We start from the raw sequence: 19,553 nt of genomic DNA, 5'->3' as shown, positions 1-19,553 counted from the left end.
TTTGGAAACAGACTTGGCTGAAGATTGGTGGAAGCGGTACTCCAGGCGGGTGGTGGAGGCATTTTTGCTTTTTGACATGCGTGCTGGTAGCTGGGGCAGCCCCACCTGGGCTCCAGCTGGTGCGCTAGAAAACCACAGCCTTCTGCACCATGAGACACCCCCCCCCGGTATTGAGGCAGACAAAACGTAGAGACAGTGACAAAACTTGAAGCAGCTGACACTCACTAACGTTTTCTCTTTACAAACTAATTCCTGCAAACATTTGCATGCACATTGCATGGTGGTGGGCCAAGCTGCGAGGAAGATTCAACCAAGGGAGCTCAATCCTCACAGAGCTAGTAGGTGAGGTCTTCTGTCAGGTGTTGACTGAGGCACCCATACCCTCATTATATTCTTTATATAGTCCAGTTTCAAGGAAGATCCTGCTGATTCTCCAGTTCAAATAAATTTATCTATAGTTAACTTTGCAGACGCAGGGGTGTGTGTGCATTTGTATTACATATCTACTAAAGGGTTATGCTGCAAGGTGGCCTTAGCTTTTGTCTGGTTTCAGCTGGGATGGAGTTAGTTTTCTCCTCAGTAGCTAGTACAGTGCTGTATTTTGGCTCTGATGTGAGAACAATGTTGACAGGACACTGATATTTTCAATTGTTGCTGGGTGATGCTTACACTAGACTTTTCAGTTTCTTGGGCCCTGCCAGCCAGCGGGCTGGAGGGGCATCGGAAACTGGGAGGCGACACAGCCAGGTCAGGTGACCTGAACTAACCAAAGGGATATTCCATGCCATATGACACCATGCTGAGTATATAAACTGGGGGAAGAAGGAGGGAGGGCATCCAACATTATGATGTTTTTTCTTCCCGAGAAACCATTATGCATGATGGAGCCCTGCTGTCCTGGAGATGGCTGAACAACTGCGTGCCGATGGGAAGCAATGAATGAATTCCTTGTTTTGCTTTGTTTGCATGTGTGGCTTTTGCTTTACCTATTAAATTGTTCTTATCTCAGCCCTTGAGTTTTACATTCCTTTCCGATTCTTCTCCCCATCCCTCTGGGTGAGGGGGAGTGAGCAAGTGGCTGTGTTGGTTCTTGGTTGCCGGCTGGAGTTAAACCACGATAGCTTTGCAACAGTTTCTCAATGTAACCTCATAACATAGGATTAATTTTAAATAATCTGCTAATTTCTCGTGAATCAACAGAAGAAGTACCTCACGTTTAAGGTGTTCAGTCTGTATTGGCAGGGGCCTGCAGGGATGCAGTGGGCAGCTCTGTAGGGACTGGAAAGCCCTGAGACTTGTATTTCAGCACCCCATCTGAACTACTCTTATGAAGTCTGTGCATACACTCCAAAATGAGGGCAAAATTTATGTAGAATTTGGTGTCAGAAACAGTGCAGGACAGTGTTTAAACTGAGCTGGTACCTAGCTTCCAGTAGGCTGGACCCCAGGTCCCACACAATGAGGATATTACCTACTGGTATCAGCAAGCATTTCAACAGAAGTGAACAACCTAAATGTTTTACTGAAGCCTTTATCTTTAGGATCTTTGGGTCATACCAGCAAAAATTGTCAAAAGTTAAGGTGCGCTGAGCCAAATTGTTTCTGTAAGTGAGCCTTGTATATTTTAGGAATGTCACGTAAGACTATAACAACTGCTTGGATGTTTTAGTCAACTCCTTTTTGTTTTTTGTGAGAGAAGTACTGTCCTGAGGAGGAATTAAATGTCAGCTGCCATTTTTAAACCACGCTGGTACCATTTTAAGAATTTGTGCTGAAGTACAGAGAGCTAACTAAATGGGAAACACAGGACGGTTATTCTAAGCCGCTGTCAATAACTGTGCAGAAGTAATGAAATATGTTTCTAAGACATGGGTAATTTGGAGTAATTATTTCCTATTTATCTGCGCATTTCAGAGCCTGTTGTTATGAACTCTGAAAATTGAGATGGATCTCTTCTAAATTGAAGTAGCTGTGTTTCCCATAACTCCAGGCCATGGGGTGGGTAATTGGTAGATAATTGTTACCACCTCTATCTGTCTATCTATCTTTATTAAAAAAATAAATAAATATGTGTTTAGATCATTCCTTAATTTAGGGTTGTCTTTTGAATTTCATACAGGTTTGCACTCTGTAGGAGCAGTTCTGCGTGACTGGTCGGAGACAGGAGTGGGGCTGCAATGCAAATTCTGTGGTTTTCTCCAGTCATTCAAAGATTCCAGACTGTGCACCAAAATGTACGTTTAAGTCTCTGGTGAACCTGTACAAACAGGTATCTATCTGTCCATCACATTAGATATTCCATGTTCATGTTTAAAAAAAAAAAAAAAAAGCAAGCTTTAGAAAGAAGCTTGTTGAGGCAGAAAAAAGCTTGCATTTCTTAGCCGATGTATACATGTTGTCCATCTGCTTACCTTTGAATATCTCCACTAGACCTTCAAGGAAAGCACAGAGCTTTAGGGAAACACAAGTACCAGAAAAAAAGGAGCTTATTGCACTGTGTATGGTTTGTCAGAAGCAAGAATCACTTACACTGACTTCTAGAGAAATGAGCAGGAGTGGGTGTCTAAATGGCTGTCTAATTCGTCAGGACAAGGAAGACATTGCTTAACAAGCCTAGTGGGGCTCTAAAAGCATTTTATCCTGCATTTTCTTACCAAAAAAAGGGGGAAAAAAAGGTCTATCTTCAGTACGAGGAAAAAGCAGGAAATCACAAAGGAAAATGCAAAACTTCATTTGCATTCCATATAAAATATTCTGCCTCTTTTCATTATTGTTAGTTCTTTGCCGAAAGTAACATGTCCAGTGAAAGAAAATGCTCAAACACACTCTGGTGTGTGGTGCCTGAAGTCTCACAGGCAAAAAAAAATGTTAAACACATAGGAAAGCCAGAAGTGAAAGGACTTGCTCCTAATTGCTGACCTCAAAACCTCCATCTTTCTTGAGGGCATCGTATATAAATTTAAGTTTCTAAAAAATAGCTCAGAATCTGTCATCGTCTTTGCGCAGTAAATTGTTCATCAGTGAAAGCTTTTCAAAGCTAATCCACTACTCAGCCTACAGTGTTAGCTGCAGAACCTGAATTAGAGACAGCTCTCCATCTCCTGGCATTTCCGTGTTGTGAATAGCACAGGATCATAAAAGAGTCCTTGGAGTTATCACTGTATGTGTACCCATAATTAAATTATAGTCATGGAGATGGCCTGGGACATCCTGCCTGTCCAACCCAATGGAAGAAAACAGAAGGGAAAGTGGGAGAAGGCAAAAGCTAGTGAAGTAGATTGTGATTATAATCTAGCTATATGTATGATGGATAATTTTAATTGTAGAGATACAGTTCATACTTTCCGATCAGATTTCTGCCTTGGTGAACTCATATTTCAGAACAATCATTGCTGTGCATCACGAGCCAAGAATTCATGCTATGACTTTGAACAGAGACCATCTAATTTGCAGAACATTTTAGCAACTCAATTACAATGTAAGAGCATTACGTTGTAAAATTATGTCTTTATCAGTTGAACATCAGGCTATTAAAAGTAGTACAAAAGACAGAAGATAAAAAGCAGCCTTTTCAATTGCTCTGCTTCCCTATTTTTGGAGATGCATTTCTTTATTATCCTAAAATACTACAAGCAGTAATAATTTATCTACTTTCCATTGTAATCATGACATTAAAATAAAATAATGTGCAATTAATATCCTTTTTAATGATCCCTTTTAGAAAGACAGTCACTGCAATAACGATGTATCACATAAGGGCAGATAATTTTAATAACTTGAAAGAATACACTGATGATCTCTCTACATTGTTAACTTCAGATTAATACTTATTCTGGTCTGAATTGAGAGATGCATGGAGAACAACTGCTGCTAATTGGAAATTATGCATTCCCTAGACACCTGTCTACAGTGTATTTCAGAGGAGAAGAGAGAGTCACGGCTTTCCATTATGCTGATGAGAGTAAATCAAAGTGACCCAACCTAGACTGTGAGGAAAGAGAATAAAGTGTTTATAACTGATTGAAACTTGGGCTTTGGTTTGTATTTTGGTATTAAAAAACCTCATATTTCAAGCTAAAATAAATAAATCAAAAAATTATGTTTCGAAGAAAGTTTTTTTAAAAATCTGTCTTATTTAGGGGTAAAAAAATGGATATTTTTTTTTTCTTTAAATCATGCTGATACTGCAGAAACTCCCAGTGATACTTGATTTTGCTGCATGGAAAGCATGGAAATTCCAGGTCACCAGCAGCCCAACAGACACCTGTTTATCAAAAGAAGTCCTATGATGTAGTTGAAGATACTAAGAAAAAACATTTTTTTAGGCAATTTATAATTTTCCAACATAAATTTTATTTCCCATGTGAAAGCTATTTTATCACAGATTTCCTACTCAGTTCCAACTCTTGTTGCCAGGGAGCTCAATTCCTTTCTGTATAGTCTCATGTTCAGTACCACACGACACTAGATGAGCAGTATATGTATCCTATGTATCATTCCATAAACCCACCTCAGAGTGCAAGTGGTACCTGCAGCTATGGCAGACTTGTCTGAAGGCATGACAAAGCTCCCTGAGGGCAGTATTAGGAGTATGGTGTTTTCAACCCTTCTTCCAAGATGCTTTTCTGAAGTAGATGGGTTAAGAAAAGATAGAAAGATGCACTGGCAAACATAACATTGTAACATTTTCCTGAGCATGAAACATGTTCTGGAAGGACTTACAAAACCAATTCACAAATTTAAAAGATTAAATCTTTGCTTAAACAGCAGAAAATCATGCTGCTTCCTTGCTCCACGTCTATTACTTCTTTCACTCACTCTTTCTAGGACATCCAGATATCTTCACAGTACCTTAACGTTCAGTGATATTGAATATAAGGACAAATTAGAGGTGATCCTTTTTGTTCTTTCAAACAGATCTTCTTTTCCATTTTCTCCTCCCCACTGTGGATGCCCCTACCAATGATCACTGTGGAAACCCAGAATAGTTCAAACACATTTGCACATCTTCCTTTCATCTTCTCCTCCTAGTAGATCCACCCAGTTTGTAAAACCATGTGTTTGTAATTAATGAATGTGACTTGGATATAATTGTTAGAAGAGACTCAGAGACATTCCCTTAGGAGCAGGTTGTTGATGCCAGAAGTTTCTATTCACTCCCCAGTGAAAAGCCTGTACAAATCCTGTTCTTTTAATATACAGTTTTTATAAACACATTAAGTGTTTATTACACTGACCCTGAATTATGAGTCAAAGGGTCCACAAGTCCTAAAAGCAGCAAAGTTTGCAGCTGAGGGACACAAACCAAAGGCCACAATCTCACAACAAGAAACTGCAAATAGAATAAAGAAGTTAATTAATTTCACTTCCCATTTCAAACACAAACAGGATCTTTCTGATTTGGAATGAGACTACTCAGTCATTATAAGATGCCTAACTAGAGGCACAAAAAAGCAAACTGTATCCAGCCATAACACATTTATTATTTATCCTACCCTATTTATATCTCACGCTGGGGGATGTATGCGATAGACTGAATCCACATTTGTTCCTTGCATTCCTTCTCACAGCTGAGAAGACGCAATGAATCATGAAAGGTTTCATTGTTGCAATGTTTTGTCATGGTATGTGTAATCAGCCCAGGCCCCGTTAAAGAGGCTTTGGAGGATGAGAGGTTTAAATATTTAATGTTTTTTTCTGCCTGTGATAAGTTTAAAATTTAATTTCCTACCCTGGAAATGACAAATCATACAACAAGCATGTATGATAAAAGAAACAAACACAGCTAATAGAGAGGAACATTTTACTTAGATGGTAGTAATTAAAAACCTCTGTAGCATACCTCAGGATCCCAAAGTACTTTGGTGGCAGAAGTAAATTCTGCTTCCCGACACAAAGAGCAGCTCTATTGCATCCATCTATTAAGCTACATAATTTCTGAGGGGACGCAGAAGATGAGAGATGATTAAGTAGTAGTCTTTACCTTGCATATATGAGAAATGATACACAGATGTTATGAGCCAAACTGTCTTAAAGACTTCTGCACCCATAGGAGAGAAAAGGAAGAATGTGAAAGCTGTTGTGCCTTGATGTTCTGCACAGAAGAGCCAGACATTAAGTCATTACAGAAACTTGCTACATGGCAGACTAAGAGCAAGACTAGATCTGTGCTGTGTCTAAACAGCATTGTAGGTGCTACGTAGGTAAGCAGTATCTACAAATAGCAGTTCTTGCGACCCTCTGAATAAAACTAGGTTAGGGTAAACAAATGTTCACACATACTCCTGGAAAACCAGGTCAGTCACCTCAGTGACAGTCCACAGCTTTTTTAAGTCACTTGCACTCAGAAAAACATAATATATAATATCTTTCAAACTCTTATCCATGGTTTGCACTTCCTTGTCCATGGGGGAACACAGCATAGTAGAGTGTCCTTGCAGTATAACCACAACTGAGGGATCCAGCTGGAGCTACATGAAACCTCCTCAGTGATGAAATGATTTGTTCTGCCAGGGTCATAGGGTAGTGTTCACTCAGGGCTCTATACCCATTCTGACTTTTTTGACCTCAAGCAACTAGTACTGCTATAATTTGATTGTGCATCAAGGGTTTTTAGCTCAGCTGAAGGGTAGTATCCTAAAAGCTTGCTCTGAACTACAGAGGAAGAACCTCTAAGGTGAGACTTGATCTGAGGTCTCAGGGCAGTATCTTTAATGAAGTCTTGCTGAAGACTGGGTCTGACTTGCCCGCATGTAGCTCCTTGATGGTCACCAGTACGGGAAGGTTCTTCAGTGCTATCTTGCTTAGCAGCAAGATCTCCTGCTATACAGGGCTTGTTGCTATTGCTGTTGAGGTTAGTGCTGGCAGTTTGCTGAGAGACCACTTCAGGATGAAGAACAGCCACCTCTCCTTCCTCCTCAGAGAGAAGGGAGCAGGAGCCATCACTGGTCTGGCTGCTATTTGATACTGGACGGTCTTGATTTTGAGGTGAAGAACTACCATGCTGTACAGGGGGAAGATTTAAAATGCATTCATTCTCTACATGGAGGTTTGCCAGCAGCTTGTTCTTTTGGTTTCTTTCTGTCCTTCTCCGGAGAGCACAGACAAGATCAGCTAGGCTAAGCAGAAAGGATAGACTGCTGACTCCCCAGATGAAAATCATCATGATGGATTTCTCGGTGGGCCGGGAGATGTAACAATCAACTGTGCTTGTACAAGGTGAGTGGTAGCAGGAAAAGCGCTCAGGAACAAAAAATCCAAAAAGAAAATACTGCACAGCTGCAAAGGCAGCCTCAAGTAGCGTCCTAATAAAGAGATGAATAGTATACGCCCCAGAAAAATTAAGGACACTTAGGTTGTCTGCACCACAATCTAATCTACTGACAAGGGTACTTCTACAGAGCTCCTTCAGGTCTTTGGGGCTTGATAAACCCTTATTCCCTTTGCATCCATGTACCAAACAGTGCATTCTTACAATGTACATAGCTACCTTGTGCAAAACATAAATGCTGAATGCAGCATAAGGTAGCAGGATGGACACAGTCTGAATGAGCCAGAATCTAAAGTGAGATACAGGAGAGAACAAGTCATAGCAAACGTTGGAGCATCCTGGTTGCAGGGTGTTGCAGATGAAGCGCTCCTGCTCATCTTGGTAGAGTGGGTAGCCTGCTAACACTACCACTGCCATTCGCAGCAGAATTATTAACATTAGCCAGATCTTTCCTAGAAGAGAGGAAAAGGTGAGAAAAAGAGTCAGCACTGAGAAAGAAAGGAAGGTAGGCACTGTAGTGATGCGCTTTCTATATACAAGGCATTTGAAGAAATAACCTCTGTAATTAATCTCCTCTCTAAAATCTTGTCTTTGGCTTTGTTTTGACTGGGACTGAAAATATGTTAGCTGACACATTCCATAACCATCTAGACTCGACAGCATAGGAGTTTGGCATACAATGGGCCATGCCAACTAAAACCTCAGCCTAACAAAACCACTCTGAACATGTCCAGATCTGATAAAGAATTCAAAATAATAACTCTATTTTACTTACAGTTCTTCCTTTCTGTTGATGTCATACCTCTGTACCAGAATTTTGTCAATTTTTCAATACTATAGATCAGCTAATACAATATGAAACTGTTCTAGGTACAAAAGATTTTTTCATGACATAGCATTTCTTCTTGGTCTTGGCCAATTAAATTGTATGTGAAGTTTATTATAGCCAACAAAATCTCTCTGTTGTGCCTGGAGTAGTATTCACTAGTGAGCTAGTTGAGAGGTGCTACTAGGAAACATGCAAAATGTTCTACAAATGTACATTTGTGTGTGCACATGTGTATCCCAGGCATTTCTCTCTGCTACTTCTTTGGTTGCCCCATCTTGATCATGTCTTTCAATCTTTCTTCACCTTGGTGCACAGCTTCTCTCTCTATTCAGACCAAAAGCTCCCTTCTGTCTTGATACCAACACCAAGTGAAGCTTTAGAAGTTTGGCATTTTCATGCACTTCTTACTTAGTCTTCCCCTGAATTCTTTCACATGGTTTCTTTAGGTAGGGCTTGCTCTAATCCACTTTGGTTGGAAAGATCGGGCCTTATCCTTATTTTATTACATCAACACCAGTGAAAGATCAGGCACTGGTACCTTATGTATATCTTTTGAATGAGACTATTGTTCCTGACAGTTTCTTGGAAGACTTTTGGATGGAGTAGGATTTTATTACAAGTTTTTATTTTTGTATTACTGACAAAATTATTTATTAAAAAAAATCAAAAGAAGAAAATAAAAAAGAAATCCTTTTCCTGGGCAGGACAGGAAAGTCTAAAGATATACTGTTATATTGACAAATATTAAAAATATTGACATACAAATATCTGTACAAACACATGGAAAAATTCAACACCTGAAGTTAAGTTCAGCATGTGAATTTCTCAAGTTTCCTTTTGAGTCCTGTCACTAGTTCCCTATATGTTTTTTGAAAAAGTAATAATTTAATTTAATAATCCCCTACTTTAATTTCACATATTTTTAAAATATGCCAAGAAAACAGAAAAAAAAACCCACTTAGGAACAAAAAGGAAAAAAAAAAACCAAAACCAAAACACAAAACCCCACAAAAAACCCAGAAAAGAATTATGTGCTTTCAGGAATGGTTATGAAACCAGTTGTAACCACAAACAAACAGCAAGACTCAGTGACTAAAAAGAAGCATGTTACATGGAGTTACTGGCTGAGAAATGCACCGAAAACCTCATCATTAATAGTGATTGTGATCTCACATACACACAAGGTTTTAAATGTAGTCTGGGAAACAGCACATTCTAAAGGGTTTTATAGAAAAAAAACCATGCTTGAGTTTTTAAAAAGACATGATTATTTACAGGTATTGTCTTGAAAAACATTCTTTTCTATTTCCCATAAAACTGTTTCCCTGGAGTTGGTGTGAGTTAAAAATTCAAATATTACTACAACATTGAGTGATACCTATTATTGTACTGAACATGCAGTTTGAATGCCCCACATAAACCATTTGTGGCTAGTAGACTGATTGTGGGCTACAACAGTAAAACTGCACTCTGAAGTGGAAAAACTTCAGCATGGAAAAAAGGTTAAGGAGACATAAGGTATATGAGAGATCATCAGACAAACCTGCTGCTCCTGACAAAAGAATATATTATCTAACCATAAATAAACAGAGGCTTTTGCATTTCATCTTCAGTCACCCGAACTTTAGCAGTAGTTTTGCTTTGTTTTCAGCTTCCTGCATCTCGGGTGACAGGCTGTACTGTTAGTGTCTTTTTGACACAGTGTGGGTCAAAAGAAAGCACCAGCTGTACAGAGTCAGTCATCTTTAGCAAGCGATGTTTCATCCTTAGGTAGCATTTTTTCCCCTGTGAGGACCTCAAAGTGTTTCAACCACATTAGTTAATTAAGCTCAAAATACTACATGCTATTTCACTATCAATTTTTAATTAGAACATGTACAATGGGGAGTGCTGCTTAAGAAAAATCAATGGCTCCTTAGGAAGTAGTTTAGTATGACATACATTTTAAAGATAACCCCTCCACGCATCACCTTCCCCAATGACTCAATCTTGATTAAACATAGTAGAACAAGCCCCTTCACTGACCCCCCTGCGGCTTAGTTGGATAGTCCCTGTGATGTGCAGCACCAGCTACAGCAAACTGGAGGTAAAGGGGATTTGAAAGGCCCTTGGAAGTTCTCCTCTGACTCACACTTTGCTCAAAGTAGCCCACGAAAAAGGAACAACGTCTTATTGTATTTCGTCTGTTTGTCTTTAAATGCATGTAAACTTTGCTTGTTAATAATAGAAAATGAAAAGCAATGGTAATTAACTTCAACAAGAATAAACCACAAACTTCTTCATATAAAAAAGAGGGTTTTTTCCCCCCTTCCTCAAACTTTTAAATTAATCACTAAAGCTATTGCATGCATTCTACCATTCACTTAATGTGGTATAAATAAAGCGCTACTTCTGTGTGTTTTCAACGGGACCCCTACGACAGCCATTAGAGCTGAATGGAAGCTCAGGCACTGAGAAAAAACAAATTTGAAAACCTTGCCAGAATATTTTACATGAAGTTCAGAAAACATATATCAGAGAAGGTGTAGGAAACTGTTTAACAAGAAAAGCAATAATTAACCACTCATGCCACTTATCTAGAAAACAACTTCTTATTGTAAGGATCACAGAGGCATAGCTAGAAATTAAAGTTGATTATCAGTAGGACACTTGGGTGGCTTTAGGATATGGAGCAGCAAAAGAAAGAAGAGAGCTGTTTTAAAGCACTTACCAACAATAGTCACATTATAGTTCAGCGTGACAATCAAAAATCCCAGTGAGTCCCAGCGCTCCATGTTTGAACTGGCTCAGAACACTTCCAGCTCCTGATGTCCTAATGAGTTTGGCATTTCCAAAGGAGATCAGACCTAGACAGGGAAGAAAAAAAAGGGGGGGTGAGGGTGGGGGGTGGGGGGAGAAGGAATTTTTGGTAAGGGTCAAGCATGGAAATGAGAAACCTGGCCACAACAATGTATGGATGTAGGATTATTTTGATGATTTCAACAGGACTTTAGTTTTGGATGTTGGAACAAATCTCCTTAAGGCTTTAACAGTTTGTCTTGCAAAAGCTCTAGCTTCTCAAATCTGATTGCTCCTACCTCTTGTGGGGATCCTCTGTTCCAGACAACTTCAAGTAGACAAACAACAACAGGAGTGATCTCTGCCATTGTAGACTATTCTTACCCTCCCGGGGCATACCAGCCTCCTGGCATTGCTGAGATATTTCAGTGGTGAAAGACAGGGTGAGGGGAGAGAGGGAAGAAAAGGATAGACCAGGAAATAACAGAGACCTCTTTGTCTCCCCACAATAATGGCAGATGGGTAATAAAAGGAAACGAGATAGAAAAGGATGAGCACCCCTATGTTTGAAAGGCACTTTCAGTTTAGTTCACTGGGAGCTATCCCATTGCAATTTCCCAAAGCAATTTTGTTTCTAAAACACAGCCTCCCTGACAGGACATCATGGCCCTGTCAATCACAGCCACACCAAATTTTCTCCTGTGTGCTGAGCCAGGCAGGGGGCCAAGCCTCCCAGAAAGCATGATGAAAAACAGGAGAAGCTTTAAAGAAAAAAAAAAAAAACAAAAAACAAAAAACAACAAAAAAAGTGGGGATAGTGAGGCTGGTTTCCAAGATGCCAAAGTCACTTACTTTTAATTTGTATCAGTTCTTCCTGCCTAAACTGCTTGGTACTCTGGACATCACTCAAAGGATCCTAGGGCTGATTGCCCAGCATTCTGAAACCCCAGCAAGCCGCTGCAGCAATGATGGAGCAAGCTGCCTCCTAGGAGCAGGATGCTCCACGAGGTAAATGCTCCTTGACTGCTGGGTGCAATTGCGCAGCATGTCCTAGACACTGTGTGACTGTGTTGTATCCCAGGAAAAAAGCACGGATGTAAAGATGACTCTAAACTTTTCTTTCCTAACGCCCACCATACCCAATTCCCTTTGAGAAAGTAACCTACTACCATTTTCCATCCACTGTTCAACTACTTACGGGGTATTACTCTGTCCTTTTTAGTCTGTGCTGTGACAGGGACAAACATTATGTGAACACGTAGTCAGGAAATAGTATCAGTAACCAGAAAAACAGCTGAAAAATGAGTGTGCATGTGATCTAGCAAAGGAGAAAAGTTACATGACGACCTGACACCTGAGGGCTGCCAGCAGTCCAGGCACAGGCTTGGCACTGCAACCCTGCTCATGTGCCACAACCCACAACTTTGTTCCTGGGGGAACAAGGTCAGTCAGGTCAGACAGGGAGCTGCGTGCTGACACTGCACGAGTTACAGTCAGTGTGACTAGACTAAACTTTGTGACTGAACACATGTTACCTGGAAAAAAGGTAAAACTAATTTAATAAAGTAAAATGTAACTGTACAAAGACTTTCTCCCCAGCTGTCTGCTCACAGAGTATGCAATGCCTTGGCAGAACACACTGAGCATCCTTTCTGTAGTAAGCCCCATCCTAAGGAAACCCTAAAAGCAGAGTTTGAAAGGATGGCAATGAAAAACTCTTTATCCATTAATGGCAAAAAGAGATTTTTAATTGCAGTAGTAAATACAGGAGTTTTCTTGGTTTCAGAATTATGTAAAGTATTTGCCAAACAACCGTTTCTTCTTTTACCAAGTTTTATTTATGGTATGTGATGATGATTTTGTTTTAGATTTTAGATTTAGATTCTTGCCCTGCCCCTCCAACCCCTTCCCCCCTGGGATGTGTATGTGAGGAGAGAGATGGGATGGAGGGAAAGCTGGAGGAAGGGAACAGAGAAAAGATGCAAATGGACAAGATATAAATTATACTGATATATGAAGGAATTCCTGGTTAAACTTCCTTTGTCAAAAATAGAGTCAGGAATGCCAAGACGGTGGCAGGATATGAATGCTCAGCAGCTGCATCCACACAATAGGCTATAAATGGTCTCTGTCAACACTGCCAGTTAAAATATCCTTGCTCGTTGTTGCTGCAAGACCTCTGCCATTTGTGAAAGAACAGCAGCTAGGGATTTAAGCCCCCAAACTTGCCTGCAGAACTATACCAGGCAACAACATCTGATCCCACAGCATGGATGTGCTGAGGTAGGATGGCCATTTTCTTCTAAAAGAAAGCAAGCAGCATCACCCTCCAGAGTCACTGTGCAGCCTGACTTAGGGCTGGAACAACATGAGAAAGCCTCAATTCTACTTTAGCTTTTCCAGACAGCTAGTACCTTAGTTCAGTCCAGCACTTCTCCATGATGTGGTTTGTCCTCTTCCTTAAACTAGGAGGAGACCCAGCCTGTCCAGCAGTCGAGGACACTTCAGAGCAAACTTTGATTTATGGCACCTGGAGGCCTCCTTTGCCTGTGACCTGGAGCAGTCTGGTAAAGGAAGGGCAGGAACATAAACATCGCCAAAGTCAGGACGTGGCCCTCAGGGGCACTGCAGTGACAAAAACTGCCTCTGAAGCAGCAATGTGTCTGTAGAAGGACAAAAATGCAGGTCATGGGCTGGCTCTGCTCTGCAAGTCCCTGTCATCGGTCCAGCTTTAGGCTGTGGGCTGAGGTGGTCATCATAAAGCGTTTAGTCTCTGCCAAAACACAGACCATAGTTTCTTCACCCCTTGGCACTATCTTTCAGGCCAGGGTTCCCACCTGAAGGTATTCCATATTGTACCTGGAGATACTCAGCATACAATTCTCCTTGTTTATTATTTATCTTTAGCTGTTCCCTGTATTCCCTGTTTGCCTGTAAAGACTGTAAGTACACAGGGAGAGCAATGTCACAGACACGGATATAGTAGCAGAGGGACTCCAGCTCCAGTGCCACCAGTTAGCACGGCACCGCCTGCACATCAGAGGACAGCCCCATCCCTCCATACACACTTCCAGTGCTAGAATCTCACAGACAAGTATTCCTAGGCTATAAAGTTGTCAAATCTGTAAACCTGCACTGAATTCTAGTTAAGTAAGAGAGGCTGGCAGAAAACACTGACACGGTTTTGAGTTAAGCTAAACTTTTAAATCCAGCGGTATCTCATCACGTCTGATTTTAGGAGGGGTCCTAAAAGCCACTGGAAAACTTTCAGAGTGCAACAATGAAACATAAGAAGATGCAATTAAATCTATTTTAAAATTCACAACTGCTGTGCACATTTCTAACCCCTTACCGCAGATCCAGGGCTTGATCCTGCAAAAATTCACAGATGTGACTCTGTCACTGTGCGTGACCCACCGAAGCTTTCTGAATTGCTGGAACTGCATCTCACTGTGGACCTGTGTCACGTCCCTAGGCTAAGATGCAGGCTGCTTGGCACAATGCCCAGCACACTTCACCTAGACCTTGGCTCAGAATGACATCCAGAGGTAAGGTACAGTTAGCTTCAAGCCACTTCGGGGCTTCCCAATCCAGGACCAAATCAGTCACCTGAAGGGTGCCACAGTCTACAGCACACGTCCAAAGCCTCCAGAAACTAGAGGCATTCATCTGGTACAGCAAATCCCAACCACATCTGTCTTACCCAGCAACACCTACACTAATGACATCTACGTGCAGTGAAGTGGGAGTTACTACAGGAGATTGCATCCTACACAGCACCCGACAATAAAGCAACTTCCCTCTACCAATTTACTTAATGTTAAGGCAAAATGGGTCAGCATAGCAGCTTCCCTAATATAGAAGGGGATCTGGCATTTCAGTCCAGGTTCTTTGGCAGGTTATTATTTAAGAAAGAAAAAACACAAATGCATAGCTAATATTTTAAAGTCTAACTTTAAAATCTGTTTAAAACTTTTCTGCTTAGTAAAAGTGACATATTAGTGACCAATCTTGCAGTAAATCCAAGTCTTCAGAAGGCAATCTGTAAATTCAGGGGAAAAACAATATATTCAGAAGGGACAGTAAACATCAAAAGGCAGTTAATCTTGATGGCCTTATTTTTAAAATTTGTGAAATACAGCAGGATGAGAGAAGGGAAACAAGTTAGCCATGAAGGACAACAGGAAAAATGCAGTAGGAAAAGCTGCCCGGAACAAATGTTCTTTCCAAGACAAACATAGTGCATATGCATGCACATAAACATGTCAGACAATCTTCAAAGTAATCCCACAGTGCATGTAAAAGCCTACTATGGCGTACACAGAGTGAAGGAGCCAGCACAGAGTGGAAAGCCCTTGCTTTATTGCAGGCACACACAGCACTTGCGCACTTTGCATTCCCTGGGACCTCTGTCTGTCTGCCACTCGGGTATCATTGCAGGCGGAATATGTTCAAAAGTGGCCTCTCCCCAAAGCAGCTATTGTAGCTATAGAGGCAAAGAGAAAGCAAGAAAATTACAGCTCCAGAATTAGGGCTGAGGAGCCTACACACCCTGAGGCAGGGGAGTGGTGAATGTTTTCCATCATGAACCGTTCAATGGGGAGCTTAAACAGTGTGCCACTGCTCAGCCTCACAGCCACCAGTCCCCAGAAGTGGCATAGTTCAGAAGGTCTTTTAGGGAAGTTTCAAAGAACATGTCCCTCGTCCACTTCTGTTTCTGTCTACCTTCCACTCCCAGGAAGGAGGTACACACACACATGCTCAAATATATATAAATGCCTATACCTGAATGTGTGAAACAGTCCAGAAGGACATTCAGAACAGTGTTGTTCCGCTCACTTTTAACTGCTCATATTGATTGGACTTGAACTTCCACACCAGCTTGGCTGTCCCCGATACTTAAGCCTGGTTCCTATAGTGCCTGGCATATGTCTTGTTGTCTCCCTTTTCCTCTGCTAATTTAGTAAATCTAAAAAAAAAGACTGGTTTACTGCATGCTTTTAAGGATTTAGACTATTCTCTTACTTCACCTCAAACAGATTCCCTTACTATAAATATTTTAAGCTTCAGCAAGGTCATCTTTCTAAAGGGATCCTCCCTCTAAGATGACAACAAGTGGAAAAAGCAGCTCTCCTTCGCACTTTGGTTCAGCAACCTCAAAGCTATTCAACCAAGAACTTTATAACCATTTCAAGACTGATCTGAAGGGAGATTAAGTAATGGGAAGTATATGCTCATTCAGGAGCTCAGGGCCCTTCAAGAGTATTTAATTTTACTAAGCGGTAAAAGTACCGAGTGAGTCCATGGGATTTTCAAAAGCACGTTATTAGTATCTGATTTACACCCACCGAAATAGGTAGCTACATGAGTCCATGCCATTATTACTGAAATTTGCTCTGCTATAACTAAAAAAATGAATGTAGTATAAGAGAGGTTCCAGCTTTTTTAAAAATTTTTCACTTAACATTTGACACAGAGTTTTACACTTACCTTTTTGCACAGCACAAATACAAATCTGAAGGTTTGGAAAGTATTGAGATCCTGTATTTTATGATGAAACTGATGACTGCATGTTTTATTAGTGCCCAGCACCTGATAGTAATGAAAGGCTGAGTTCTTGGCTCAGCAGGTCCGGACCTAGCAATGGTCAGGCAGGCACAAAGCATGGTGTGCTGATATAATGAAAATTGTTTAAATAAGAAAAAATGCCTTAAGTAACTGGGAAATAGATTCCAAAACAATCAGAGGATGGCAAGAATATCTTTGGCTGACTGCTTTAAATTTAGTATTTACATGCTATGGCTACAAATATTGCTAGGTTTGTGGAGAGCAAATAGATCCCTGTTTTCAACATGCACAACAAAAGGAGTTATTGTGTCGGTTCATGATACCAGTAAATAAATCTTTCATCTCAGATTTAATATACAGGCAGCCACTTTGGAATTAAAACATGAGGTCTTTACACCTTCTTGTATTTTGTGGCTGATCATTTTAAGAAACAAAACCTATACTGTTGTCTCTGTTACTGAACACTGACACTGCTTTCTTTTTCACCGTGGACAGATGATTTGTAACTACGTGGTCATGCAAACCAAGCACTTGGCACCATGGAGAAAAGGCTAAACTAACACAGAAATGAAAGAGAGGAGCTGAAAAGAGAAATGTGATTTTTTTTTCCCCCACTCTATTTCATATACGTGTTAAACCTCAGGAATCACTGCAGGCAGTACAGACTCTGGATTTCTTCTTGCATGTGAAGAAATGTCATTTTTAAGTTAAATTTATTCTCATGCAGAAGTCAAAAGGTACATTCTTTTAAATCTCATCTACATCTTGAAAAGATGACTTTAAATCCCCCAATCAGCTGTACCCTGCGCATAATAAAATCCTTATCCAAAAGAGTATTTCTGTCTAAAAAGAATGTGTACTTTTGTCATACTATTTCACAATGAGAGACTTTGATCCTCAGCTGTGTTTAAAGAACAATGAAGGAAAAATCTAATATTTCTCAGAGCTGCTACTCGCAACTTACTAGGGAAAAAAATTAGTAGATTTCTTGCATCAATATCAGGATGTACAACTTATGTATGTACATCTAGCCATAGGGTATCATTTATAGGACAATACATAAATAAGTTTTTAAAGGTCATCTTGATTTTATAAGATTTGACCTTAATCTGTGACCTGCTAATAGTCTGTTTATTTAAGTTTAATGTGGCCTTGTAAAAAGTACTTAAAGCAAACTGTAGCTAGGCTAAGCTCCACAACATTGGGAAAAAAACCCCAAATTATAATTTCAGGATTTGAATTCCCCTCCCCCCGCACCTCCCCCTTTGCTTTACAATACAGACCTACCTTGCTGGTTGTCTGCAGTTCCCATTGTTTCTGTTTTGTTTTCTCCCAAAGAGCATTTTTAACAATAATCATCATTAATGTACTCGAAATACACTGGGAAGTACACAAGGAATTCCCTTGTTAAACTGAAATGGTATTCATACTTAACATATTGTATCAACCAGGACTACTTCTTCTAAAGAGAAAAGCACCATAAGCTTCCGCTAGATTGCCAGTCCTCAATAAAATGAATAGGAGTTCAATACCTGACTCTCGCTTATGCTATTGCAAATGTTTACCATAACCCCAAAAAGGTAGCCTGGATCCTGAAGGATTTATTCTGATGTTTCATAGAGCAAAAGAAAACAGACAAGGATCACCAAGAGTGGATCTCCTCGCAGGACCCCATCCCCAAGGCAGGCTGTAGCTGGGAGCCCGGTGGCACTGCCTGCCTCCCTGGGGCCAGCTCCCAGTGTGGTCCCAGGGGCAGGGAAATCTCACACGGTACGTTCACCTTCAAACATTGTAAGATTCTTCCAGGAAAGTAAACCAGGGCATAAATGGAGGAGGCCAATTTAGGTCCTGCTTCAGGTCCTGTTTAGGCAAGGGGAGCTGAAACACAGCCTGTCCCATTCCTGTGTTCAGTCTGCCACGGAGCTGCTGGCCGACAGTGCTGATACATATAATTGTTGGCTTTAGTGCTGATGCACATAATTGTTGGCTTCGTGCTGGCAGCAGCTATTTTTATTGGTAGCAGCTATTTTGTTTTTAGCTATCAAAGCTTTTACAATCAAAGCTCTTGGGAATGCACTGCTGTAGATGTCCACTAGCTGATTACTGGAGAATTGGGTGGAAAAGCGCATGATTCCTCAAGTGCTACATGGTTCACGCTGCTGGAGGAGGCCAAGAAACGTAACAGCTTCTGGAGACACAGTCTAGGCTATAACATGTAAGAAAAAACATAACAAATACTTCAAATGTGATTCAACAGAATATATCAGTAGCCTTACCCATAAGCATATAAGAATTTGTTCTCTACCATCCCTATTAATAATGCGTTCTGTTTTTAAATGATAGTTTGACAGCCTATTTTCCATGAAACAGCAGGGATTACTGATTGTGCTCCATTTATTTACCCACCACTTGCAGAGCACTTCAATCTTTCCATTAGCTGTGCCAACGACAAATGCAGACTAAATGACTTTGCATCTCTAGACTTACTCTACTATAGCTTTGTTCCAAAGGTAGTTTTCTCCCAGACCTCAGAAATGTCTCCAACCAACTCAGTTTTGCCTCAGCAAAACCTTTCAGTTCACCTGGGTAAAGTGATTTTGCCCACCCCCAAGATATCAAACAGCTTTCACTGAAGGATCTTTTAATACCAATAACAGAAATGAAATTTCATTACTGCGGCAAGGCAAGAGCACGCAAAGACAGAACAGGACTATTAGCTCAATCTTTCTGCCTCTTCTGCATTATGACAGATAGTTTCCCATTTCAACCTAATCTACAAAATTGCTACCAATTACTGTGGTCCTGACACATCTAAAAATTGCATTAGTTCTTTTAACTGGCCACAGATACTTATTGATATATGCCTTTGTGAACTGCGTCGTACCTCCCAGCTGCTGGTACCATTTCAGTTTCCCTATCTTTCCCCTCCCGCCCCCCCAGTTTGTTACATTTTGCTGTTTTCTCTTTTTGCTGCCTTCATTTCCCTTCAGGAGAAAAAAAATATTTAGGGCATCCAAAAAGTCTTAGGCAACATCTCAAAAACAGTTGTTTAAAGTATTTAAGCCCCTGATATTTTCATTTCTGAAATGAATCCTATAAATTACCAAA

At 40.5% G+C, this 19,553-nt stretch overlaps 1 protein-coding gene across 1 annotated transcript; it reads right to left on the bottom strand.

Annotated features, from left to right (window-relative positions):
* Positions 1 to 4,369: 4,369 nt before the first annotated feature.
* On the bottom strand, positions 4,370 to 10,965 carry GJD4 (gap junction protein delta 4). The gene is made up of 2 exons (XM_040593835.1): positions 10,810 to 10,965; positions 4,370 to 7,722 (listed from the first exon to the last, which is right to left on the bottom strand). The coding sequence occupies exons 1-2, from the start codon at positions 10,871 to 10,873 to the stop codon at positions 6,542 to 6,544; spliced, it is 1,245 nt and encodes a 414-aa protein (XP_040449769.1). The 5' UTR covers positions 10,874 to 10,965; the 3' UTR covers positions 4,370 to 6,541.
* Between the last annotated feature and the right edge of the window lie 8,588 nt (positions 10,966 to 19,553).

The sequence above is a fragment of the Falco naumanni genome, chromosome 4 (genome assembly GCF_017639655.2).
Source record: "Falco naumanni isolate bFalNau1 chromosome 4, bFalNau1.pat, whole genome shotgun sequence".
Taxonomy (NCBI): domain Eukaryota; kingdom Metazoa; phylum Chordata; class Aves; order Falconiformes; family Falconidae; genus Falco; species Falco naumanni.
The sequence above is the reverse complement of the archived record's forward strand: the minus strand, read 5'-3'. Positions and strand labels throughout refer to the sequence as shown.

Coding starts and splice junctions, on each gene's coding strand:
- GJD4 (XM_040593835.1), bottom strand. CDS start 10,873: ATGGAGCGCTGGGACTCACTGGGATTTTTGATTGTCACGCTGAACTAT. Junction 7,723..10,809: donor CTATAATGTGACTATTGTTG/GTAAGTGCTTTA, acceptor CCTCTCTTCTAG/GAAAGATCTGGCTAATGTTA.